The sequence below is a fragment of the Typopeltis vanoorti genome, chromosome 23 (assembly GCF_054136105.1).
Source record: "Typopeltis vanoorti isolate ZY-2024b chromosome 23, IOZ_Tvanoo_1.0, whole genome shotgun sequence".
Taxonomy (NCBI): Eukaryota; Metazoa; Arthropoda; class Arachnida; order Uropygi; family Thelyphonidae; genus Typopeltis; species Typopeltis vanoorti.
In genome coordinates this window covers 8,483,834-8,498,831 of record NC_143571.1, presented here as the reverse complement: position 1 = coordinate 8,498,831, position 14,998 = coordinate 8,483,834, and the positions used below count along the sequence as shown (strand labels likewise).

General features: G+C 36.7%; 1 protein-coding gene across 1 annotated transcript in view; it reads right to left on the bottom strand.

Moving 5' to 3' along the window:
* The window catches only part of MetRS (methionyl-tRNA synthetase 1), a 257,104-nt gene that overhangs the window by 150,718 nt on the left and 91,388 nt on the right, over positions 1 to 14,998 (bottom strand). The window contains exon 7 of the mRNA XM_090413131.1: positions 8,309 to 8,428. Coding sequence (XP_090269257.1) covers positions 8,309 to 8,428 — 120 coding nt within the window. The remainder of the gene's footprint in view (positions 1 to 8,308; positions 8,429 to 14,998) is intronic.

Below are 14,998 nucleotides of genomic sequence, written 5' to 3'. Positions count from 1 at the left end.
AATGATGTAATTTTTTTCATGTAGTACTATCATATCCTGTACACCCCTTGAGGGTACATGGCAGGAATTTGATGATGATACCAATCAACCAATTCTCATAGGACATTCCATACACCTGACACAATCTTTATCACTTGACCCTGGATCCTCTCTGACACTTCTTCATCAACACAGAACCCAGGGAGTCCAGATCCGTGCACAGTAGTCCAGATGCGCCCTTATTAAAGCCTTATATAGGAGGAAATAAACTCTCTATTCCTGCTTGTTAGTGTGTTCTTCAAAAACCACATAATCAGATGTTCTGTTTTAATCACCTTCACAATATTCCCTCTAAACTTCAACTTCTTGTTCACAATTTCCCCCAAAGTTGCTAGCTTAATCATTCTCCCACAGTTCAGTTCCATCAATATTATTATTATTAAGAGAGACCTCCAGGGAGTCAGAAACTCATCAAGGGAGGGCCAAATTATTTGCACCAACTGTCATACTTCTTCTTGAATTCATTCACGCTACCTGCACACACAACATCTCCAATGGCAATCCATTCCACTTACGCACCACTCTATGAGAGAAAAATCTAGTCCTCATTCCCTTCTTGACAGCATTTATTCTCAACTTCCAAGGATGCCCTCGTGTTCTTTCCCCATCCTCCATAAAATGAAAAATTCCATTTACTGAAATTCTGTATAACCCTTTCAGAAGTGTGTAAGTCTCAATCATATCACCCCTCTTTCTCCTGTTTGCTAGTGTCTGCAAACAGGAGAAAGAGGGGTTCACCATGGAAACCAGACCTGCACACAATAGTCAAAGTGAGGCCTTATCAAGGCCTTGTAAAGAGGCAAAATGACTCCCTTTACATGTCAAATTTCGTTTTAGCATTGCCATTATTCTCTGAGTTTTATTTTTGCTATATGACTCTTGAACTTCACCTTCCTGTCTATTAAACTTCCAAAATCCCTAGCCTCATTAGTTTATTCAAGCATAACCCCACCAATAAGATATGTCTAATGGATATCTAATCACACCAAAGTGCATTACTTTACATTTATTAACATTGAAATGACAGCCATTTTCACATGCAAACAATTCAAGCCTATTCAAATCATTTTGCAAGTACTGCATATCAGCAGCACTCTTGATTACTCTACCTATCTTTGCATCATATGAGCCTGTGTAGCTCAGTAGAAGTGACGTCTGCACTCTACAGCGCTTGATCGCATGACAAAAGGCGTTCGAATCTAGTTGCCAACTAGAGGAACTTTTTCTAAACCTTTTCTTGACCGGTTCCAGAGTTAGTCGATCTCTGGCATGGGCTAGCAGGTTTTTCTCCTGGAAACTAGGGTTTTTCGTCCCGTAAACTCAAGAAAATCGGCCACCGAACCCACACTATTTTCAGACATTAAAAATATTGTGTTAGGGACCACCAGATGGCGGCATTTACTAGCTGCCTTCTTCACTGTGTGCCAATTAATTAGTGATAGCCTTGGGCAAGTTATCTCTGATTGGCTACCAGTGGAGATTGAACTGCCCACTCAGTCTCCAAAAGTTAGATAGGGCTAAAAAAAGGCCTCACTTACTCCCTACATGGGAACAAAAAGGCATTAGCTGATATTTTTTTTTTCTTTGCATCATTAGCAAATAGCAGTATGTTGCATGTAAAATCCTTCCCAATATAATTAGGGTACAGAGTGAATAAAAATGGACCAAGGACTGATATTTGGGGTACAACACTTGTTATCTTGAATCTTGCAAATACACATCCCCCCATATACCACTTTTTGATATCTGCCAGTTAGCCATACTCTTATCATGACAATAGTTTATAATCCAGTCCCATATTCTCTAATTTATGCAACAGTCCTCCATGCTGTATTCTGTCAAAAGCCTTAGCAAAATCTAAAAGTATAATAGTGTATCCATTCCTCTAGTCTAACTCAGTGGTAACATTATTACAGAATGTGAGCAAGTTGCTAAAAGATGACCTTCCCTTAGTAACCCCATGCTGTTCATAGAGATTTTCTGTCAACATTTCTGAATGTGAGCCCTGACCAACTTTTCCAAAATCTTCATCACCACCTGAGACACTGATTGGTCAACAGATGGATACACTGGTCTTTGAAAGAATGTATGAATCATCATACATTCCAGTAGAATCTTCCCTGTTCTGAGACTCAAATTATAGTTTAGTCAAAGGAACAGCCAGTTCAGCTGAATACTCTTTTAGCATCCATACTGATATCCCATCAGTTCCTACAGCAGAATTCTTATTCAGTTTGTGCAACAGCTTTAGTACTTCCTCCTCTTCATACACAAGTTTCCTCATAAAGCGCAGAAGTAGCAGTGAGTTCAATGTTGCATATACCAATTGACAGCTTTTAGCAAAATGACTAATCATTAGTTGAACAATCACGTCTGCATCAGTCACCTGCATATCATCTGCATTCAGTAGGGTTATTCTTTCAAATTCATTCTTTCTTTTACTTACAACATAATGATAATATTCTTTTCAGTTATCTTTAACTTGCAGAGCCAGTTTCTTTTCCTACTCAGATTTAGTTTTCCATACAACACTTGTGACTCTTCTGGCCTGCTGCTTATAATTATCATAATTGACATCATCCTTATGCACATGGTATTCCTTCCATATCTTTTTCTTACAAATCTTTTGCCTAATTAGATTGCACATCCATTTCACTCCTACTCTATTTATTCTCTGAACTCTAGGGGCATTCTGATATTGAATAATTTAAGTATTTTTAAACAGTTCCCATACACTGTCGATATCCTTCCCATTCAACAACTAATACCATGGCACAGAATTCAGCATACTCCTGAGGAGTATGCTGGATTCTGTGGCAGCATATGTTGTTCTTTGCCCATATGGCTAGTCTATTTAAATCTTCCTGCAGAATCTCTGCATCACGTTCATTTACCATTGCTATTCCTAGTTTAGCATCATCAACAGACAACTGAAAATCTCCTGTCAAATCATTTCCTATAATGATATACAAATTAAACAGCAGAGGACCAAGTACTGAGTACTGTGGTACTCCACTGATCACTTGCCTTCTCCTAGACTCAATTCCTCAATAAACCACTGTTTGTTATCTGTCTATCAGCCATGTTCTAATCCAAATCACCAGGTTCATATCCATTCATTTATGCAATAGAGTTCTGTATGGAATCTTTCAAATGTTTATGCAAAATCTAGCAATATCACTCAGTAGCCATTTCCCTTATCTAACTGCATGACCCCCAAAATTGCTGGCCTCATCATTCTCCTGCAATTCTGTTTCATCAATATTATTATTATTAAGAGAGATCTCCAGGGAGTCAGTAACTCATCAAGGGAGGGCCAAACTATTTGCACCAACTGTCATACCTGTTCTTGAATTCATTCACGCTACTTGCACACACAACATCCAATGGCAATCCATTCCACTTATGCACCATCCTATGAGAGAAAAATCAAGTCCTCATCCCCCTTCTTGACAGCATTCATTCTCAACTTCCAAGGATGTCACTTATTATAAAAAAAATTAAGCAAATTACTAAGACAAGACCTATCCTTCACAAAACCATGTTGTCCATTATAGAGTATGATATTCCTATCCACCCAGTCCTGAATCCCATCTTTTATCAATTTCTCAAATACAATCTTGTAATGGACAGATATGTCTTCTAATTCCATAGCTGCGTTCATTTTGAGGATCAGCAATATTATAAGCACGTCCATTTCTTCAACCGCTATTTTCCTATCAGTCAATGTCACATCCGACATTCCAATGTCACCACCTGGAAGGCAAAATCCTAACTCAGTAATTCAACTATTTGGTTTGGTTCTGTTACCTCCTCACCATCAGCACTTTTTAAAGTCACCCTTCCATAGTCATTTTACCTCCTTTTACTTGCCACATAGCAAAAGAACTTGTTAGGATTTCTTTTGGCCTCATCAGCTAGCTTTCTCTCATAATTAGCTTTGGCCTTCTTACCAAAGTTAGCTGATGATGCCAAAAGAAATCCTAAAGAGTTCTTTCCTAAAAAGTCACTCTTCTTGCCTGTGCCTTATATTGCTCATGGGCATGCAGATCACCTTCCATTTCCTTTCCTTCTGACTCTAGGTATACACTCTGATACTGCTTTCTTCAAACACCCCTTGACCACCTCCCATGCACCACCACCACCATTTCTTTCTTCCAAATTCTTATGCCATGACACTGCTGAAAGCTGACTCCTCAGCTTGTCATAATCAGCTGCTTTGTAATTCCACATATATTCCTTCTTAACAGAAAATTCTACATGTCTGGCAATCTCCCAGGTCAAGACTACATGATTACTTTCTCCAAGCAGAGGCAGAGTAGCTAGATTTGTTAGTGTTAAGTTCTCTGATACAATGATCAGATCTAGCACTCTTAAAACTTGTATCCCCTCCATTACATGCTGCCTCGAGTAATTATCTCTCAGCAACTGTATAAATTCCATTTCCTTCCCTTCCTGTGACCATTCTTCCTCCTAATCTCTGCCTCCAGAGTTGAAATCCCCCATAATAATTGCTCACCTCCACATATCATAATAATCTGCCAATGCATGTCATCTACATTTTTTCTTATACTACCTATATTATAGCAGCAACCAGTTACATATTGCATACTGTTGGCCTCAATGCCATTAAGGCCTTAATGCATAGCATTACACATATCCGCAAGGAGATGTGCTTTGCATTATGGGAGATACTGAGATAGGAGTGATGAGAGCTTTCTCTACCTTTGCAACGAGTTGCCCGGTACTGTACTACCTTATCCCAGTCCTGAAGATACTTTCAGGCGCAAACTTTGTTTGCTCACACTTGGATAAAGGATTAAACTAAAATGATTCTTCTTACTCTCTTCACACTTCTGGCATTTGCTCACAAAACACTTTTTGACAAACATGTTCTCTAGTTTTGCTCTCTTTCAATAAATCTTTAGTTTTGTAAAGGCCATACATTTTGTACATGCTGCAGTGAATGTAATCATGCATGTTAAAATTGCCTGCCATTGTTTTGCACATAGGCAATGTGATGCACAATACAGTGTGCAAGAAAACAAATATTAAACCTTTGAAAATCAGAAAATTAAGCATGCTACCCTTACAGTTAATCAAACAAACACTCATAAATATAATAATGCAAAAAAGAATGACTTAAATAGTGCTAAATACTTACAAAAAGAACTTATCTTTCAGCACCAAAATTCACTACAGCAAGTGAATTATAAATAAAGTATGCAAGTCAAATCTGTTAGTCTCTAAAATAAAGATTGCATCCCTGGTCTCGCTTCCATCTCTGAATTCCATTTGTTCTTCCTCCATTACTTCTTCATATTCTTTTTTTTATTCTGTTTTGAATGATTCTAATAAATACCTTTAAGCATGGTTCAACAATTATGTGGGTCTATAGCTGTTTCATTTTCTTTTATTTCCTTTTTTATGTATTGGGATGAGTTTTTTTTTTTTTTTATTAGGTTGTATAAATAGTTCAAGTATTGTATTGTATAGTCCCTTCTTCTCATCCTCCTTCCCACAGTTCTGTTGAGATACTATTCAGTCCAAGTGACTTTTCATTCTTCATTGAAATTATAATTTCTTCTAAAATTTTTGGTTTGGATTCTGTTTGATCTATTTTTGACATATGATAGGCCTGACATCCTTAATCTTAGCATGATTTTGTCACACTCTCCTCAAGAACACCTCTTATAAATGAATCACTATACAAAATATGATCCTTATTCTCTTTTTGGAAGTATCTAGTAACATTTAAGTCATTCTTTTTGCACTATTATATTTATGAGTGTTTGATTAACTGTAAGGGTAGTGTGCTTAATTTTCTGATTTTCCAAGATTTAATATTTGTTTTCTTGCACACTCTTATTTTTGAGAGTTTGCAAAACGTATTCTGTCCAGACTGTTTCTATTTCTGCTGGGTTTCCTGTCACCATTGAGCATAACTAGTTATGGGGTAAGAGAAGTAGCTCTTTGCAGTTTCAATGATTGTTTTGTAGAAAGTTCTGGTGTCATTTTTTAAAATGACACCGGAAAGGTAGCATATTCTCTTGGCTCTGATGTTCATCTCTATTCTTTTGGCACTTCATTTTGGAATGTAGGCTTTGGAGCTGTAATACAAGTTCTGGGATTGTCATCATGAACTTGAGGGCTATTGATAATTTGTGAGGATATCCTTGCACTCTTTTAGAAAAGATGAGATCTATTGGGTGGCAACAGGACCTTCTGTGTAAGGGAGTTAGCTTTGGGCTTCACTAAGTATGCTTTCTTCTTCATTATCTGCTATCTCAACCTCTCCTGCTTTGGAGAGAGAGAGTTCCTGTGTAGCTTCACCCATAGATTGGTAGATATTGAGACTTATTTGGAAGTCTGAGTTTGTGAAAGTCAGAGCTGGCAATTTTTTTTTTTTTTCTGCTGTATTTTGTGAGTTTCTGTTTGCAGATGCTGTGTTGGCCATTTATTAAGATGTGCTGTGTTATTACTCAAAATGCTTTTCTTGTTAGACAGGGTATTCATGTTCAGCATTATCCTCACAAGTGTTTTTCTGCTTTTTGGATAGCTGGTTGAATAGTTCTTGGAAATTCTATTTGACTATGTTTCATCTTATGCTGGTATTCCTCACTTTGTGCCTCCAGTCTGCTCTTAGTGACATTTTGAGGTAGGTCATTTGTTCTTACCTATTGAAAAAAACAGGAAAAGGTCTTCTTGATATACCCTTTCTTGTGATAGTAGAAACTGTCATGAAAATGATATACGGAAAGTCAATTTATGTTGGTGTTTATGATATGCAGTTAGCTAGCAAAACGCATAAGGGCTTATCTTTAAAAATTTCTGAGATGTGCAAACTCAGGCTTATCCTTTATGTCTTGGAAGCTTTTTTGTTTTTTATATGAACCCCCCCCCCCCACACACACACACGTGTGCACACCAGAGACTTTGAAAACCTGTATCACATCAGTGCTATGGGTAGTCAAGTGGTTAATGAATCAACCAGTATATTTTTTGAACAACTGTTGTAATCTTTTCTTTGAGGAAAATGGAAATGTTGTTCCAGAGAACAGAAACAGATAAAATGAGATGAGAATGAGAAGTTGCAGACAAAGAGAATATGCATGAGAAAGTGACTGGAGTGTGTGAGAGGATCTGCTGAAGGAGAGCAAAAGATGATCGTTATGGGAACTGTCTCTAGTTTAAATGTGTCATTAGAAAGGGTTCACTTGTTATAGCCAGATTAAACATGAGCTAAACCTATGATTCCAGTCAAATGCAATTCTAATTTATTATTTGTTTACAATTACATATGATGAGTCCTTCAGACACTAAGACCCATAACTGAAATAGCAGGAAAGGGTATGTATGTAAATATAAAAACTCTCCTGCATCAAAGTTCTGCATGGCACCTTCATATGGAAAAGTGATACCAATACCATATTTCTGACTCCAGAGAATCGATTCTCTAGCATAAAATAGAAAAGGAAAGTATGATGAGTATTATGCACAAACACATAAGACCCTTTTGCAGTAATGAAGTTAGCAAAGATGACTAGAGTTCTTAACAAAACTATGTTTTTTGCTTCAAGACAATGCATAATTGTATATGCACGTGGTAATGGAAGTGCTAGGAGCCATCAGTAGAACTCCTGCCACAGAGTCTAACCTAGGTAAATGTAATTTCTCTGCATTTCTGATCACATGGTTATGACGACACAAATCTGGCTTTGAGAGGGGGAGAGAGAGAGAGAGAGAGAAGTGAAGCAAAGACTGGTCAGCTTCTATCATTTATCATCAACTGTTGATTATTGTTTGTTTCCATGTTCATTATCAATTTCCAAACTTTAAAAATGGTCAAAAAGATGAATGCACATGCAACTGTCAATGACTGAATCCTGGGACCATAAGGTACTACACATAATAAACTTCTCTAAAGTGTGGACTAAGAACAAGCAATGGGTGTTTCATTCTAGCTATCACACCAACACAACCTTAAAGTGACCTTCATTCCATTAGTCATGATCATTAATATGAGTGGGGATACTCCACTAATAACTAGTGGGATATGAAAACATATGAAACATAAAAGAGTACTATTATTGTCTCCCAGCTATAGGTTTAAAATTCTAGAGTTCAGACTTTATAGCTTTTGAAATATATTTTTACAATATCTGCAGAATAACACTTTAATGTGACTTTTCCAAGCTTGATAGAATTAAGTAAAAACAGTGTTAAAAAATAACTACAATACTATAAACAATGATAATAATATACATACTTCACTTTCAGCTATATTCGATACAACTGTACATTCTTTAAATTTCTTTGTGTCTTCTTTCAAATTAGCAGCAACATAATCACATTGAGATGGAAAATGTATCGGTTGTTGCAAACACAACTATAAAGATAACACAAGAAAACCTAATTATGTGAGGATTTAAAATATACATTTAATAAATTACAGTGTTTTTATCATCATCATCATCATCAAATTCCTAACATTTACCCTCAAGGGGTGTACAGGATACGATAGTACTACATGAAAAATTTACATCATTACTAACTTCCTATTTACAATTTTCTGCCAAATCAATATGTTACCTGTCAAGACTCCAACATTACCAGATCTTATATTTCTATTATCTAAGGTATTTTGTACCGTATCAATCCACCTATATCTTGGTCTTCCTCTGGGTCGTTTTGCTGCCAACCTGGCAGAGAACACTTGTTCTGCTAATCTTTAATCTCCCATTCTGTTTAAGTGATCATACCACCTGAGATTAGCTCTGCTAATATATTCCTGGATGCTAACAATGTCAAGTTCTTTCCTAAAATCCTCATTTTTAATGTGATATTGCCACTGATGCCATTTGTTCACACCCATAATCTTTCTCAGGACTCTCATATCTGTGGTCTCTAGTCTTTGGCCAAGTATTTTACTTCTGCCCCAGCTCTCAGATCCTAATTTAGTGTCTTTATTAATTTCTCTATTATTCCATATAAATTTATCAATTTGACTTCCTATCATACCAGCTCTGTTGATTCTGTTGTCTATTTACATATTTAATTTACCATCTTCACTAAAAATAATGCCTAAGTAGCTGAAATGTTTTACTTGTTCCACAGGTTCCCTGTTCATAACACAATTGACATTTTCAACAATTCTACCTATTTTCATTGTCTTTGTCTTTTTATTGCTGACCTTCATACCATATCTATTATAACAGTTATTCAATTTAGTCAGAGAATCTTGCAGACTTGTAGTGGATTTATTTAGAAGTATAACATCATCTGCATAAAGCAAAGAGCTGACATTAACATCTCCAATTTTGATATCAGGTTTAAACCACTTTCCTTCATAATGAGATCCATATAGATAATGAATAACAGCGGGAATAACGTACATTCTTGTCGGACACCAGATTTAATATCAAACCATCTTCCTGTACTTCCTTCAATGATAACTGCTGAGTTACAACTCAAATAAAGACTAAGTATTGCTTGATATAATGATCCACTCACACCATACAACTGTAGCGTTTTGAATAGCTTCTCTCTTGGCATCTTGTCATATGCTTTTCCAGATCTACAAAACTTAAGTATAGATTTTTGTTATATTCCAACTTCTCAACTATTTGTTGTAAAGTGAAAATCTGATCCTGACAACCTCTATTTGGCCTGAATCTGCTTGTTCTTCACCAAGCTTCTCTTCCACAATCCTTCTCAACCGTTTCTCAAGTATACTGGCATAAATCTTACAGGAACACTCAATAGAGAAATACCTATGTAATTCTCACAACCAGTTTTACTTCCCTTTTTTATATATGGGTACTATGAGAGCTCTACTCCAATCAGCTAGAATTCGTCCTTCTGTCCAGGCCCTCTAACTATGCAGTGCAGCCACTGTAAAACTTTTATACCTCCATACTTTAGCATTTCTGGTCAAATATCATCTATTCCAGCTGCCTTTCCACATTTCAGATGTTTGATGGCTTTTTTACTTTGGATATGGATATGTATTCCTGATTGCATGCCTGGTCAGTGTTTTTTATCACTGTGCTGTCATCACTTCTAGTTTAGCAATTTTTTAGAATTACTCCATACATTAAGGATATCTCTTTCTCCAGTTTTCGAGTCACCTTTATCATTTCAAATTCCTTTTATAGCACTCTTTCTTCCATTTCTGAGCTTCTTCAACAACCTCCAGAATATCCACCTTCTTGATATTTATTTTCTAAGTTCTTACCAAAGTCTTCCCATTGACTTTTGTATAGCTAGTTTTACACAATGTTCAGCTTTTTTACATTTGTCTCTGTATTCTCTAAGAGCACAAGCTGACTTATATCCGGGAACTTTTGGTATACTTTCTTCTTTTCCTTCACTGCCTCTTTAACTTCTATGTCTACCATGGCATTCTGATTTTTCTATCCTTGCAAACAACCTAACCACATGCCTCTCTGGCAGAATCAGTCAATGTTTTTCTTCAGAGTTTGCCACTGAATCTCCAAGGTTTGATTCCTGTTCTCAAACTCTTTCATTTTCCCTTCAATAATGTTTGTATACTTTAGTCTGCAGTTCACATCTGAGAGCTGCTCAACTTTTAATCACTTTAAAACTTTTTTACACATTCTTCTTTTCAATATTATTATTACATAACACCTCCAGGGAGTCCAAAGACTCATCGAGGAGGGCACCTACTCTACACTCTCCATCTCCACCAATGCCATCTACCGCCCACCAATTCCATCACTATCATTTTCACAGACAATCACAAATATCCATGCCTACAGCATGATTCGAACCTGCAGTCTTTTGGCTGGAGCAGATAAGCTAACCACTGGGCCCACCAGGCCAGCAGTATGAAATTCAATTTTTATCCTGCTCAAGACTAAATGGTGATCACTTCCACTTTCAAATCCTCTGTACACTCTAGTGTCCTGCACAAGGGTGAAAACTTCACTATCAACAATAACATAATCAATAAGACTTTTCTTATTCCTTGCCTCTTCTCTCCATGTGAATTTGTGCACATTTTTTATGTTGGAACATGGTGTTAGTAGTAACTAGTCCATGTCCTGAGCAGAAATCCAACAAATATTTGTCATTATTATTAACTTTGCTCTTTTCTCCAAATTTTCCCAAAATATTTTTGTATGTCTGACAATCATTTCCTACTCTGCTATTTAGATCCCCAACAGGACCAACTTTTCCTTTTACATTGTGTCAGTAGCTTTCTCTAGAGCCTCAAAAAATTCCTCCACTTCTACCTTAGTAGAACCTCCTGTGGGACCATAGGCACAAATAAGTCTCATTGTCCAGTTCCCAATTCTGATATTTGCCCACAACACTCAACTTGCAATTGCCTACCATTCAAGATTAGCTCATATTTAGTGTTGAATACTATGGCTACTTCTTCTTTTCCTTGATTGTCAATGCCTGAATATAACATTTTGTATTTATTGCTCAGAAAGATCTCGCCAGTTTTGGTCTTTTTTTGTTTCAGTCAGCCCTATTATGTTGATCTGGTACTTATCCAATTCTCAGTTACCTCCATTTTTTTGCCATTCAGGCTTCTTATGTTGATAGTACCGATCTTCGACTCTGGTGATATTGACAGTGTTTTTATGATCACTATAATTTTAAATAAAATATCAAATGTCTTTTTTTTAAATAATCACCTTGAGGTCTCCAATTTCCTTCTCTTTATGCAATTTCTCATTTCTTATGTGATTTTCAATAAACTTCATATTTCCACTACAGCAAACACCATTAATAAACTCCCTCACTAAAACAAACTACCAAAACATCTCAAATTAAGCACCATAAAATACTGCTGTTATAAATTCAGATTACAAAGTATTTATAGAAATATGCGTGGATAGGCTAATGTGTTCATCAGACATGTTGTAATAGGTTGCACGGTATAATAAGAACACAGATGGTTAAGAAAATAACTATTTATTAACTTAAAAAACTATTTATTAACTATTTATTAACTTTCAAAACTTTGATTTTTTTTTTTTTTTTTTTACCTAGATGGCGCCATATTAGGACTTTAGTCTTGTGCTGCACGCTGCAATCACTTATACTAGCCCCCACTGTTACACTGGATTGTGGTTGTCTTACATTTGTAACAAACTTTGTGTTGTGTGCTCTGAAGATACTGGATATAATACCAGCGAAATATTAGCTTTAAGTTAATAAATAGTTATTTTCTTAACCATCTGTGTTCTTATTATACCGTGAAACCTATTACAACATATTTATAGAAATGTTTTTAAAATGTTTTTTTTTTTTACATTACATATAAACATTTGTTACTTGCTGTTTTCATCCTGGACTTGGCTCCTTAACAGTGTGACCTCACTACTGTAATAGATGACTAGTTTGTAATGTGAGTTGCATGTATGCCATCTGTTGTACATATAATCCCTCTATTCATCTGGCTATCACCTCTATTATATTATTGTATATAATACAATATTGCTGTTATCCTTACCAGTTTGCTATAATGAGAGGAACTGTATACACAACAAGTGACATGCATCAAGTTCACACTACAAACTAGTCATCTGTAGATAGCAGTGAAGTCACATAGTGATAAGGAAGTTTATGAAGATGAGCCAAGCCCAGAGTTAAAACATAAGTAACAAATGTTCATGTATAATGTAAAAATTCTATATATAAAAATTCCCTAACAAATAAAATCAGCATAAATACTAAAACACTTCTATATATAAATATAGAAATTAATTTTTTGTAGAAATTTAAAAACAAGATATATTTGATCTTCTTCTTCAGCTTCTCCCACTTAAGTGGGGTCACTGTTGATAATGAGTCTTCTCCACACCTTCCTGTTTTGGGCTGTCACCACATCCAAGTTCTTCATCCTCAAGTCCTCTTCTACCACCTCCCTCCATCTCGTCTTTGGCCGCCCACACTTCTGCCTTCCTTGCACATCCATCTACATGACCCTTCTTCCCACATATTCGTCCTCCCTCCTCATCACATGACCAAACCATCTCAACCTTGCCTCCTGTATTTTTGCTCCTAAGTTTGTAACTTTCACCGTTCCCCTGACATAGTCATTTCTCAGACGATCCTTTCTGGTTACACTGCACATCCACCTAAACATTCTCATCTCTGCTACTTCCATCCTGCTGATGTTATTTTTCCTCAGGGCCACAGTTTCAATAGCATATGTCATAGCTGGCCTCACTACTGTCCTACAGATTTTGCCTTTCAGACTGATCGGCTCTTATCGCATAACACTCCAGCCATCTCCTGCCAGTTCCTCCAACCCGTTTGTATCCTGCATCCCACTTCCTTCTCAGCTCCTCCATCTTCTTCCATTGTTGAACCTCAGTATCTAAAGTCTCTCAACTTCCTGATGACATTTCCTTCCAGCTCCAGATCTGTCTCCTGTGTGCAACACATATACTCTGTCTTACTTCTGCTCAGTCTCATACCTCTCTCTTCCAGTACTTTTCTCCCTTTGATGAGCAAGATAAAATCTGCCTGCATCTTTTAAAGTTTATTTAGACTGTTTAAAATAATTACTGCTATTATTATTATACAGGTATCTCTATGGAGTCAGAAGACTCATTATTCGTGCAATATCTATCATACCTCTCCTTAAACTAATTCACAGCTGGAGCACTCCCAACTACCTCTGGAAATGCATTCTACCCATTCACCACCATCCAAGCAAAAAATCTAGTCCTAACATCCTTGATAACCACACTCTTACACAATTTTTATGGATGGTCCCTCATTTTTTCCCTTCCTTCCATGTACTGAAAAAATTCTGCAGGGTCAATCCTATAAAACTCCCTTCAATAACTTATATATATGCTTCTATCATATTTCCTCTTTTTTGCCTATCAGCTTATGAAGCCCACAGACTGCCAATCTGTTCTCAGAATCATTCCATACGCCTGCTACAAACTGTCACTCATCTCTGGTTCCTCTCCACCACTTCTTCATCCATGTGGAATCCAAGTGACTAAATGTGCATGCAGTAGCCCAGGTGTGGCCTTATTAAAGCATTATATAGGGCAGCATTTCCCAGAATTTTTCTACGATGGAACACTTGACAAATACTGAAATTTTCATGGAACACCTTGGTTATTTTGTAATGTATGAATTAATAATTAATTAAACATCAATTAAACATAAACAACATTAAATTAATTTGTGCTGATTTTCATTGACATATCCCATTCTGGGGGTGCTTAAGGGTCAAAGCTGTATAACTGAGAGGAGACCTCCACATAGCCTTTAAAGGAATGCGGAGAACCGACCAGGGCTTCTGACCTAATGTCCAATCCTCACCTTCTCGCAGTGCACCTTGTTGGGTATCTACTTTGATACTGAACGAACGAGGATGGGCTGGCAATTTGGGATTTAGCCGACCAAATTGTATTCTTATTGATTAAACCAAAATAAAAAATGATGGTATAACATGACAAAATTTCATGCCGGCTGGGGCGTCGCCCGGTTAAACAAGGCCCCCGTTGTTCTCGCCAGGGAACCAGGGCGAACAGCGAAAAGTCAGCTACTGGAACAAATCTGAAAACACACCCCAACACAACATCACCAGAGTTGAAGATCGGTACTATCAACATAAGAAACCTGAATAGCAAAGAAATGGACCTAGCGGAGGAATTAGATAAGTACCAGATCGACATAATAGGGGTGACTGAAACAAAAAAGACCAAAACTGGTAAGATCTTTCTGAGCAATAAATACAAAATGTTATATTCAGGCAATGACAATCAAGGAAAACAAAGAGTAGCCATACTATTCAACACAAAATACGAGGCTAATCTTCTTGAATGGCAGTCAGTCTCAAGTAGAGTAATGTGGGCAAATATGAGAATGGGGAACTGGACAATGAGACTTATTTGTACCTATGGTCCAACAGAAGTTCTACTAAGGTAGAAGTGGGGGGATTTTTTGAGGCTTT